This window comes from Diadema setosum, chromosome 11 (assembly GCF_964275005.1).
Source record: "Diadema setosum chromosome 11, eeDiaSeto1, whole genome shotgun sequence".
Taxonomy (NCBI): domain Eukaryota; kingdom Metazoa; phylum Echinodermata; class Echinoidea; order Diadematoida; family Diadematidae; genus Diadema; species Diadema setosum.
The window spans coordinates 18,880,173-18,892,737 of NC_092695.1; the positions used below are offsets into that span (position 1 = coordinate 18,880,173).

The following is a 12,565-nucleotide window of genomic DNA, read 5'->3' on the forward strand; positions in this document are numbered from 1 at the left end:
GATGAAAGATGTGCGTGGGCGGGTTGTCTTTTGTGTGTGCGTGTGCGTGCGTGCGTGTGTGTGTGTGCAAATAAAAAAAAAATACATACCGGTATCTTGTACTGTATGTTAAATTTCAGCAGCGCGAGTGAGAATTCACTTACTGTGGGTCATAATGATTTCATTGTGAAAATAAGCCTGATTTTATGGAATGAAATTCAAACAAAGAATACCGTTAAAAAGCGTGTGTGCGTGTGTGTGTGTGTGTGTGTGTGTGCGTGTGTGTGTGTGTGTGTGCGTACGACGGTGGTGAAGAGTTCGCTTTGAATGTGTGGACTATATGAATGCATGATTGTATCGTATTCTAGTCATAATACCATGCGCGTGTATGTGTGTCAGTGTGTCTGTCAGTGTATGTCTCCATTGCTGAGTTTGTATGGCTGGTGAGATGTGAAGACCGGGGAGAAATATCCCCGCACGCAGTGAATGTGCATTGAAGGATGCCGACTAGACTTTCACCGGGAGTGCATGCAGAGTAATGCATTTTAGATGATGTGGTTTGGTCTTGCCAACTTGGAAAAAAAAAAATTGTAGATATTACATATCAATGTGTTGATGAATTACGACAAGAGTGAAATTACTTTCAAATCGTTTGACACAAAAACCAAAACTTCTATGAACTGTGACTTTCACACACCTGATGCTACGTATGAGTAAACCATACCGGATTTGAAGCAACTTTTTTTTTTTTCAATATACCAGGCTTAAACTTCCAAACCCCCTGTCTCACAAACATGAGCGTTTATCAAACGATAATGAAGATCTGACTTTAATCTTCCAATTTTTAATGACTTTACTCTAAAAACAAAGGTGGATAAAACAAGTGACAGCATGAATATGATGCTCCGTAGCAAGCATGATAATGCAACACGAACCGTCATTCAGTTTTCTTATGATTAGTATCAGGATGACCAACGCGATGCGTTGAGACCACACTAGTCATCACCTTGTGTGGTGAGTAGTCAACCACAAAAGCCAAGAGGTATTCACGTATAAATAGCATCGGGCATATCCTGGTGCACGGTCTGAAACTGAATTCTCGAGTAGTATAACGAAAAGACTAGTTGACCAACATATATTATTTTCATGAAGTGCATGATGGCCACACAGTTTGCCCTAAGCAACCGAAAAACCGGAGTCCTGCTGGCTATTATAGCGACAATGTGTGCATGCAAATTGGAGCTAAGACAGCAGCATCTTTTCTACAGGAGCATCAGGTGAATAATTGATTTCTACCATGATGATAGATCTCTACCATGTTTTCGAGGGAATTATATCTATTAAAAGGATGGTATACTATTTGCGGAGATGAAGATTGAGCTTTTAACTTCTTGCAAGATACGTAACTACTTATGAAAAGTTAAAGAGCATATAATTCTACAAGGAATCCAAAGTTTATTTCATGAAAATCGGTTTTGAAATGGCTGAGATATCCAAATGAAGTAAAACAAGGCTATCCTAAAAAAAAAGGTGGGTACCAACTTTTATTAGTATCGTTTTGTTCTGGATATCTCCTCCATTTCAAAACCAAATGTCCCCAAATAAACGTTGAAATTCCTCTTGGCATTACATGCTCTTTCATATTCCATTAGAGGTTTCTCATTTCTCAAACCTGAAGCCAGGTCTCAACCAAAACTATGCAATCCCTTTAAGTTGGGTGCATTAGCAAAGCGGCCTATTACAATGAATTTCGGTTTCACGTAACGCTATAAGCAAACATGACACTATTACAAAAATCACTTAGGCCTATGGGGAATTCCAACATACTCGACACATGTTGTAGAGAGGAGGATTTCTTATATTTATACAGAAAATACATCTTGCATCATATCGATACATGACAGGAAGCAAACGAATAAAATGTGGTATCTTACCCGAACTTAGCTCTTTGTCCGCCCAGCCTCTGTCCACCGCCAACAACTGTTGAATGAAAAAAAAAAAAAAAGATAGTGTCCATAATACCGCTGCCATGGTAACCATCATAGATTGATGTTGCATAAATGATGACATCAGTATGTACGTGTATGTATTTAAAGATGGACAAAGAGATATTTATACATAGAAAATATTACAAATGGATAGTATTCTCCCCAGGTGTGCTTTCAAAATCCTCCCGTTTTTCTGTCTCTTAATTTATTCAGGAAAATCTAATTCTGACAGTACTGTACTATAATTATATCATACTTAGTGGAAGACTGCCTGGTAAATTCTAAACAAGAATAGGAGTTATCAGCAGAAATGCCATGGATGATTCAGCATGACAATTTAGCAGTTGCGTTGTGACTTCTCATGAAAATTGGTTGCTGATGATAATATTTTTGTGGGGGAAAGGACGTGTGTGAGTAATTTCCGCCCACTCCATGTCATAGAACAAAATATTTTCAACTATGGAAACATCATATCCTATCCACGCGTCTCATGCTCTAGCTGCGTAGGAAGTGAACACCACTTGGAATAAAAGAGAATATACATATGCACATTGACACTTGTATAATTCTGGGAGGAATTAAGGGGTGCAGTTTTAATGAAATATTTGGAGTCTATGGCCATACATCGCAACATACCCTCACCAAAGTCTAAACACCATTCTACAGATAACGTCACCGGCATGACATCTGCTCCCGCGACAATCGCTCCTGTATTATTTTTGTGGGTAGGTTTTTATGTTTGGCTTTAGCGTGCAGAATATATTATCATGGGAGCAACTGTCGCAGGAGCAAATGTCATGGAACCAACGTCATCACTTGTTTTTGATTTCTTTTGCATTTTCTCTTCTTCTTGGAAGCAATATCCAAAGCATGACTTGAGCTGACCTGCCTTCGAGATCGAGTCCGCTTTGGGAAGAAAATATTCGCCATGCATTTATTGTCAACTAGCTGGGCTCTTTAAGCTATTGCTTCTTCTTGTTTTGCTTTCACGGCACATTAATTACTTTTAATAACGAGCGGGTTTTTTCACCTAACAGTCACTCGCATAAATTCATCTTTTATTTTCTTGCACATCCATTTTTTGTGTTTATTTTGCCATAAGGAGAAAAACCAACAAATTGATCGTGGACAAATCTGAAGAACTCTATGAGGTTTCTTTTGAGAAGTTTAAACAAACCTTCATCTCGTTGTCGCCACTGGGGATTTCTTCCGCCGTCAAACCGGACCTGTCGGGGCAGGCCTCCCACGCTCCTGGGCTGAGCACGATGCTGCCTCGACTGCAGCGCTTCTCGGTCCTGTTGGCGTCGATGACGGCCGGCCCGCTGGTGCTGTAGTGCCGACATGAGTTGCTGCCGACGTACGTGATGGAGATGGGACCAACAGACAGGGCTGTGGCGGGTGTTTGTAAAGTTGAACCCAGCAGACAAAGATGTTAATAACAAGGCCTCAATCAATGAATCTGATCACACTCACTTAAAACTACCATTACCCTCAGATGCCACCACCGGAAATGCCCATCCAAACATGTCAAAGGTCCATCTTCATTTGGACAGTTTTCACTCAGGATATCTATTATAATAGTATAAAATAGTGTATAACATAAGGTAAGGCAACTTGCGTTCAAACACACACACTCACACTTTTGCAAACACACTGAACAATTTACTTAACTACTAATCAGTGCTAATAGACCGATGGTAGTTCTGAATATGTGTGTGTGAGGGAGGGGAGTGGGAGTTGCCATACAGACCAAATATTTATGAAGATGGACAACTTACGCGAACATTTATATTCTATCAACAATTGCACCTTCATTCATAACTCTTGTCAGCTTAACTATGGAAGGGCTCAATTCCGATTTGACCTGGGATTATGATTATAACATGCTGCCTAATATAAAAGAAAACACTATCATACACTAGAACCTGCGAACGATATTGCTAGGAGGGATTTTCTTCCCTTATAATCATATCTTTCATAGCCGATGAAACAAGGCATCACTGCCAATCCCATACCTAGGTTTGACAGTTGAAAATTACGACGAAAATGAGATGCAACCTAACGACAAAGAACTGGAAGTATAAAATGATTCAATCAAAGCGGAAGGATCAAAGAAGTAAAATATTCACAGCGGACAACCTGCCTCTGGCGACGTCATACCTATTTTTAGAGCGAGGGAAACACCCGATTCGGTCTTCCAGTCGTGACACTCCCCCTGAATTTGGCGGGCGCAGCGAATGGCTCGTGTCATTGCCCCAGCCTCCCCGTATGCATCGGCGTCCCATATCACCAGTAGGGCATCCCCTAGTAAGGTGGACAGGCGGAGAAGTCAAGACGCAAGTTGATGACATGTACATTTTTCACAACACATAACCTCAGTATATTACACACGTGACGAGACTATTTTAATAGATTTGTATGCCTTCAAGAGGATTTTTTAGGGTAAGTTGTGAATAAATGAGTTCGTTTGGGGATGGTGAACAGTAAGATATCTGAGTTCAGTTAGAGAATTTTTATCATTTATGTATACCTTAACGTGTCGATCGCCTCGAGCCTCCGCTTATTACTGCAAATTTTCCAAAGGAAATATTCTTAAGAGGCCGCAAAATAGACACTTAAACAATGTTTTATGCTTATGAGCAAGCTACCAACGGTGGACGGCTTGAAGTTTCCTTCGAAGGACTAGGTATCTACGATAAAGTGACTTGCCTATGGGGACAATCGCTGCAGCCAGGGAATTTGAACCAGGGACCTTACGAGTAAGAGTTTGTTGTCCCACCTAGTGGAGCTACAACGGCTAATTACCATCTGTCTGCACCAAAATCTGATCATCGCAAAAACTTTATCTGTAAGACTTTAACTAGCCTTTGAGGATACGGCATATAACATTAACAATATTGTGAAATGCTATACGAAGGGCTCGCCTTTAGTAATGGCCCGGTGGCCCAGGGCCACTGTTGATGCAGGGTCACGAATTTTTTGGAAAAAAAAATGGCCACCTTTTGGGAGACCGATAGGGCAGTTAAGATTTAAAGTAGTTTTTTACGTTTGTTTTTATTTCGGCCACATTTTTTCTTTGCCATCAGAATTTCAGATTTCAAGATTTTAAGTGGTCTAAACGGACCACATTTAGTGTCGAGCCCTGATGTATGACTGCATAAATGGTTGCTTTCTCCGCAATTCAATGACTGATAAGTAAACTGTGTGACAATGTCCTCGGGAAGGACGGGGAACATTGATCGATCGAACCTGCAAATTCGACAACGTCTCCGCCGTTCTTCAGGATGGCGTTCTCGATGTGTCCGAGGTAGTCGTTCAGGGTCTTGGTGAGGATGTCGACCCCGAGGTTGAGCTTGGTGTGACGCTCACAGAGAGCAGTGAATCCTGGATTGGATGGTCATCATTTGAAAGAGAAGAAAAAGAACACAAAGACAAACGCAAAAACAGTGACAAAATTCAACTCCGCTAAAGAGGGCCTAAATTGGAGCCGACATCCAATTCAACCCTTGCTTCTGGGGTAGAGGTATACCTTACTGTTTACTCGTTATTGTATACGGTTATTCAAGAGTTGTTGTTGTTGTTGTCGTCGTTGTTGTCTTTGTTTTATGTTATTTGTATTTTGTATGAGAATAAGAACAGTGTTATGATACGGACTCGATATATTTTTTTTTGTCAAAAAAGCTTGATGATTGAACATATTTTTCGTGTATACTCGTAGAGAAAAAAAAAAGCAGAAACAAAATGAAATCAAAATCAACTCAAACAAAGGCAAGATCTCTCATAGGAAGGGTAACAAACAAATTTACACTCGGTATCAAACAGAGGGCAAACATGTCATTAATGCAGTGATGGTTGCCTTAAATCAGCATACTAGTAATAAGAAGGTAACAATCGAGTGAAAATGATGATTGTGGCTAAAGAGGGGAAAATACAAGAAAGGAAGAGGATATTGGGTACAGGAAACTTGTATCTTTATGAGCACTTACATCAGTGCAGCAGAATATGGGCTATTGCAACCATCTTCTCAGATAGAAAATGAATTAAGCCCCCCCCCCAAAAAAAAAACAAACAAACAAACAAACAAACTTAAATATAAACTTTGAAGTAAGAGTACGAATCAACGTAGAAGAGATGGTCATTAACTTGTTCAATTCCGATTAACAACAGAAAAGGGATTTACAGAAACACAAGCGAAATCCGCCTGTAAAATGGAAAGTAGAAGAGGATCGGAGTTAGGAGCTGATGGATCGAGGCATTCAATTATACGAAACTGAGTACAAAACGAAGAGCGAAAGTCCTGCAAGACCTGTAATAATAAAGGAAGTGACAGCCAAACATTAGACAGGAAAAACGACAGGAAGCAGCGTAGCAGCGATAATGGAATCTGCTTGGGATGGGAAGTAATAGATATCCTTACAGTTATGTTGGCAGTGAGAGACAGACAGGCTGCCAATGACGAAAACTGAAGTAATGTAAACTGAAGTTTATGAAAAAGGAAAGAAATAAGAAAGAATCACGAAAAGAGTAGGCCAGTGAGAGAGTAACCAGGTTCTTAAAGAAAACCCATTTGTGTGTACTTTCCCTCTTTATAAGGTATAGCACATGATGAACACTATAAATGCTGTTTGGGCTGTTATCGGAGTTAGATATGAAAACACAATAATGTCCCCCACTCAATCTGAAGCTGTACTGTCCGCACAAGCTCAAAAGAGACAATGATATCCTTTTAGAAATAAACCGACTCATGTCATACGCAAGAATTCCCTCAAGTTCCCCCGCTATTTATGAGTGCGTCACATGTTGGCGTTCATGCTGTGACCTCATGGCGAAGCTCAATGGAAAAAGAAAAACTGAAGGAAAATTATGTTAGAGCATCTTTAAACGTGGCTGACGGAAGAACGGGACTTTTGTCAGGAGAACGTCGTCGCTGTTGTGAGATGTATGTCGTCAAACAGGGCTAAAATTTCTGCACGGTTGTAGGGAAAGTGCGATGCTAACAACGTGGCCGGATGTGTCTCGAACCGAATTTTCGCGCCGAAGTCACGCCGACATATTTGACGAGTAATCGTGTTTTTAGTCTCGAGTTTCGTTAGCTCGCGAGAAGCCGTAAACTACCATAAAAGACGGTGTACGGTGCGTGTGTATATAGGTGAATCTTTGAATTTATGCCAGCACGCGTGGGCATTATTGTTAGCACAGTTCGGTCAACAGGAACGCAAACAGAAAAGCACCGCAAAAGTTTGGACATGCTCTCAAGTGAGGCCCCTAAAATGCCGAGATTCGAATAAAAAAGCGGGAAAATAATAAGATCTATATCACGTGCGTCATTCTTGTACAAATGTAAAGGAGGGCAATGAAAAAGAAAAACTAGGAAGTGTTTTCTTTAATCTTTTCGTTTGAAGGCAAAATTTTCTATGAGTACATTATACAGGTTCAGAGCATCCTGAGCACCTTGCGCGCATGCGCAATTTACTGACTGAATGCGTCGTATGATGGTGATTATAAAAGCGGAGGAATCGCTTCCAAAATGATATCAATGATAGTATGGTATTTGTCTATATAATACATGTCAGCACGTTTTGGACGGCAACCATCCTGCGGATAAAATATGCCCCGGACAAAAACAGTTCATGACATTACATTCAATACTTCTGTGTGTAGGTTCATCACTCGTGGAATGAAATGCCTCAGCCATGTCAGCTATAATTTCCTCGCAGGGTAATGGACAATTAGGTATTTTATATAGCTTTATGTCGGGTAATAGGAGATTAACTTTTTGTTTTCTTCTGGTAGTCAAAAATTCTATCATGGTTCTTTATCAGCGGGTTGGTTATAGCAATGCAATATATACATAGAGAGGAAATCTGTTTGAATAATTATGATGTCAGGTAAAACGAATAGGAGCTACATAAGTATTTATCCGATACAGCTCAATGATTAAAAGCAACAACAACCCTACGGAACACAAAAGGATACAAAAAAACAATGATTATCAGAGCGAACAGAGAGACAAGAATCGAAGTTATGCTATTGCGAACAAGTGAAGAGTAAGAGTTGTGTATGTCTGTGTTTTGTTTGGATGCTATGTAATGCTGCGTTTATACCGGCTCAGACAGGGTCGCTTATTTAGTAATGACCAGACAGGAGTGGTAAGTTTGGTTCAGTTTTGAAGCAAAATGCTTTTGACACACCGACATCAAGGCGCAATCGGAACGAAAACATTGTAGAGCAATACATCTAGCGAACTCTGCGTCTCTGAACGCACTCCCCTATATGCCATGGATGCTTGAAATAAAAGAAGACAAACTAAAGCGCATAATTATAACCCACATCTCTATCTCTCTCTGTCTCTCTGTCTCTCTCTCTCTCTCTCTTTCTTTCTGTCTTTCCTAGGGTATGCTATTATTATCAATATCGGTACAATTTAACACACAAGATAAAGAAAGAAAATGGCAAACACTGCCTTCTTGTTTCCCGATTTTGTCAATAAGATGTTAATTATACTTATCATCCCAGTGTTGCTCGTATAGACCAATCATGTCACATGCATCTAAGAGACATCCATTATTGGTTCTATAAAAACAACATTCAAAGTGTCTTTAATGATAAGACATTTGGAGAGCACGGGTGTATCACTCTCTTTACATAAGAATGCATCTAAACACAAACATAATCTTTCTCTCACCACTTTGCATTTCCATCCGTTCATTTTGGTTTTGTATCTTTTTATCTCCTTGCTGTTGAAAAGTGGTAAGAAGGGGATCAGGATTCGCAAGGTCACATACAGGTTCATTCATATTCTCCCTATTTCTTTTCTGCGTCGTTCTTAACGACAAAGTGGAAGAACGCTTTGAATATTTCACTTTTGATCAAACCGCGTTGAAGCCGTGAGAGAAAACATATAATGATCGCGTTGGGAAAGATACCGCCTCAGGCCTAGGTGATGTTAAGGTCTTTTGTCGTCGACAGACATTTGTATCGAAGCACTGCATCTTAACCAAGAATATTCTTCGGAGAAAACAGCCAAAATAAAACCCTTCATCCAATAAACGCAGTTTCCATTCCAATTACATGTAAGTAGTTTCCCATTACGGTTTAATCCCAAGACACAGCCAGCGGAACAACAACAAGGAGATGTCTTTGTTTTTTTTTTTCCTAACGCTGATTGTTCAGACCTGTCCACAAATACATTGACACAGTTATCAGCGCAACAGACGCGCACGCCTGCATTTCGTGCAATTTTCGTTACAATTTGGCAGACGACAATACTTGGCGTCTCTCCCCGCCAAACGACTGCTTGCTTTGCACATTGCATCGTCATCAGGTGCTTGCGACTGAATCGATCAGGTCACGACGTGTCATTCGAAAAGTAAAGTAATACCCCCTCCCTAAAAAAAGAAAAATATCACATTTGTGGGATTCAAATAATCCTATATTTCTCATGGCTAAGCATAACCAATGTCTTTTGTACAACGAGAGTTGTGCCTTTAACTAGGCTAAGAAATGAGTACTGCAACACGAGAAGATTTCTTGTACAGATATGATTATTTGAGATAGATTGATAACTTTGAGAAAAAATGAGATAGGTGACACATATTCATAAGTACATATATATATATATATATATATATATATATATATATATATATATCCTCTTCATTGTTTACCTTGATCTTCCAAAGGCCCATGTGGATTTATAGTATTTTAGAATTGTCAAACATTCATTTTCGGTTACAGTTCGTTATTCTGACGGTTCGTAAATCCAAAGATAAAGTAAAATTCGTCAGTCAGAACCTCGTTTCATTTTCGAAATAACGGTATACAGCAACGTTTGGATTTACGGTCCCTATCTTATTTTCGGACATACGGAATTTGTGTATTTCGGAAAACGACCCCCCTCCCTATTTTCACACCTTGGCCGAGAGAGGCATTGTGGGTAAAAAATATCATCCAAAGACAAAAACACTTAGTAGGACTTGAACTCGGGACCTTCGTTTGAAAGGTCAAGAGTCTAATCCACTACACCACAGTGCCCCTTTGTATAAATGAATACATTTATTTGTCCTCTCTCTTTCGAGTTGATGGGCATCCCAGAATATCAAATCATCCTTTCTGCAAATTCCATTCAGATGAAAACAATAGATTCTTAAAAGTGATCATTATATATCAATAAAGGAATAGCACAGTTTCGGTTGAGATGGGGCTCGAGGTTCCAAACGTTTTTGATGATTTTTTTTTTTTAGATAATGAGAAACCTGTTATGAAAAATGAAAGGGCATTACAATTCAAAGAGGAATTTAAAGTTTATTTTGATGAAAATTGATTTTAAAATGACTGAGATATTCAATACAAAGCGATCCTAATAAAAGGTGGGAGCAACCTTTTATTAGGATTGCTTTGTTTTACTGTGTCTTTGGATTTTTATCAAATTAACTTTCAATTCCTCTTAAAATCGTATGATTTTTAACATTCTATAATGTAAAAAAGTGGTTTCGAGGTATCTCGCAAGAAGTCAAAAGCTGAATTCTAACCTCAACCAATACTATATACTCCAGATCCCTTTAAGCAAGTCAAGCTCTCATAAATACACACATATTACAATACAAAGAAATAATATGTTATAATGCATGCCATACGCTCTGTTGCATGTCTGAAGGGACACTCACCCCAGATGTCGAGGAACATGACTACGCTCTCCACGTGTTGCACGGCTGGATAGTCCCGGATGTCATTACTGGCGCGCAGTACTAGGTCGGGAAGGTGAGCGGCAAGCTCGAGGATATCTCCTGGAGAGTCAAGGGGGGAGGGAGGAGAAAACGAAACAATCAGGACAAGGAGAAGGTCATATAGTGATAATATTTCGTAAAACAGCTTACATCATATAGAACATGACGAAACAGTGTTGTTGCCTATAAGCTTTGCAGCCATTGTGAACACTTACACCACTGAATACAGAAACAGTGTGTACGAGCATGTATTAAAAATCGATTGCCGAGATTGTATGGTAATGAATGAAAAAAAAAATTAAAACTTCAATAGGTCTTTGATGTTAATTCTCTAAGTTGGGATTGATACCGAGTTAGATATAGCAAGGAGCTATTATAGCTCCTTGGATATAGATAATGCACGGGTGACCTAATGAACACAAACATGGGGAAAAGGTGGGAAGGAGGAACATCTTTTTAATTATGAAGATTTGTGTGTACAAGGTTGTATTTGTATTACGATTTGTGTATGATTCGATTTTCGAGGGTACATTCTATTTTAGCAAGCCTGTGGCTTTCGGTGAAATGTTGACCTGTTAGATTTTGTAAACAATTTATACTATACATCCAAACGATTTTTATTACTGAATAAATGTATGAATTGAATTGAATTGAACTGAATTGAATTGAACTGAATTTCAGAGAGGTTTGCATTCAATAAGGAGCTGAGACAATATACTGTGTAATTATCATATCGTATACACAACTAATTAACGAAATTAAAACAGTAGAATATAAAGTAGTAGTAACACCAGAGAAAAAGTACACACAGACACACACACACACACACTCACACACACACACACACACACACGCACACACACACACACACACACACACATATAAATGCTGAAAACCATCGCCGTCACATTTTTCTTTCTTTTTTTTTTTTGTAGACACACCTTTAGCCAAAGCTTAAAGAGTGGGTAGATATTCTCACTTCGACTAATTTTCTCGGTTGTCTAGGTGATAAACAATTAGAGCAAGAGTCTCATATTGATTGTGAGCAATAATGAAGACAGACCCGTTGGTTCACGCTTCCTTAAAAAAGCACGCTCTATATACTTGATGTATTTACCACGAAACATTCAAACTGAATACAAAGAATATTTGGCCACACACCTTTTTTTTTTCTGTGTCATCCTGTTCTCCGTTTCTTTTCAAAGTAATCAAAAGTCAATATAGACTGCACTTTCTAGGATGTACATTCCTATTTGATTAGCCTTCCACGCCAAATTTGCAGTCATCTCTGACGCACTGTGTTGTCAAAGAAACAAAATTTGATTCGTGTGTGTGTGTGTGTGTGTGTGCGTATGTGTGTACACGTGTGTGTTTTGTAGGTGTGTTTGTGTGTGTGTGTGTGTGTGTGTGTGTGTGTGGCTGAGTGGATGGATGTTTTCGAGGTTGAAATGGAAGGGACGAAAATATCGACATGTTTCGAATACAGCAGGAAGAAGTTCTGTAATGGCTCCAAAAAGCTGGGACGGTAATAGATAGTTAAAAAAACAACAAGAAAAAGAGAAGAGTTACACCTACGACAAGACCCCATATCACTGCCTTCGATGATATCGTGAGTCGCCAAACAGGGTCGGTTTCCCATTTTCCAGTTTGTCTGACAGCAAAAAGACACGGCTCTTCTCGTCTTTTATCAAATTATGCGACGCTATGGATACGCAAGCATGAAACTTCTCAATTGGCGAGATTCGAATATTTTTAATACACCAAGCTTGTCTGAAGCATTTCTGCACATCACGACATTTTACAAGAGTAAGAATAATGACGTTATTATCATTATTATTGCCGAAAATATCAGCATGATCGAAATAAACAATA

At 39.3% G+C, this 12,565-nt stretch overlaps 1 protein-coding gene across 1 annotated transcript in view; it reads right to left on the reverse strand.

Annotated features, from left to right (window-relative positions):
• Window positions 1-12,565, reverse strand: part of LOC140234664 (adenylate cyclase type 10-like) — a 96,489-nt gene that overhangs the window by 25,473 nt on the left and 58,451 nt on the right. The window contains exons 2-6 of the mRNA XM_072314696.1: window positions 10,634-10,753; window positions 5,217-5,351; window positions 4,128-4,271; window positions 3,145-3,356; window positions 1,914-1,959 (exon numbers count right to left, since the gene is read on the reverse strand). Coding sequence (XP_072170797.1) covers window positions 1,914-1,959; window positions 3,145-3,356; window positions 4,128-4,271; window positions 5,217-5,351; window positions 10,634-10,753 — 657 coding nt within the window. The remainder of the gene's footprint in view (window positions 1-1,913; window positions 1,960-3,144; window positions 3,357-4,127; window positions 4,272-5,216; window positions 5,352-10,633; window positions 10,754-12,565) is intronic.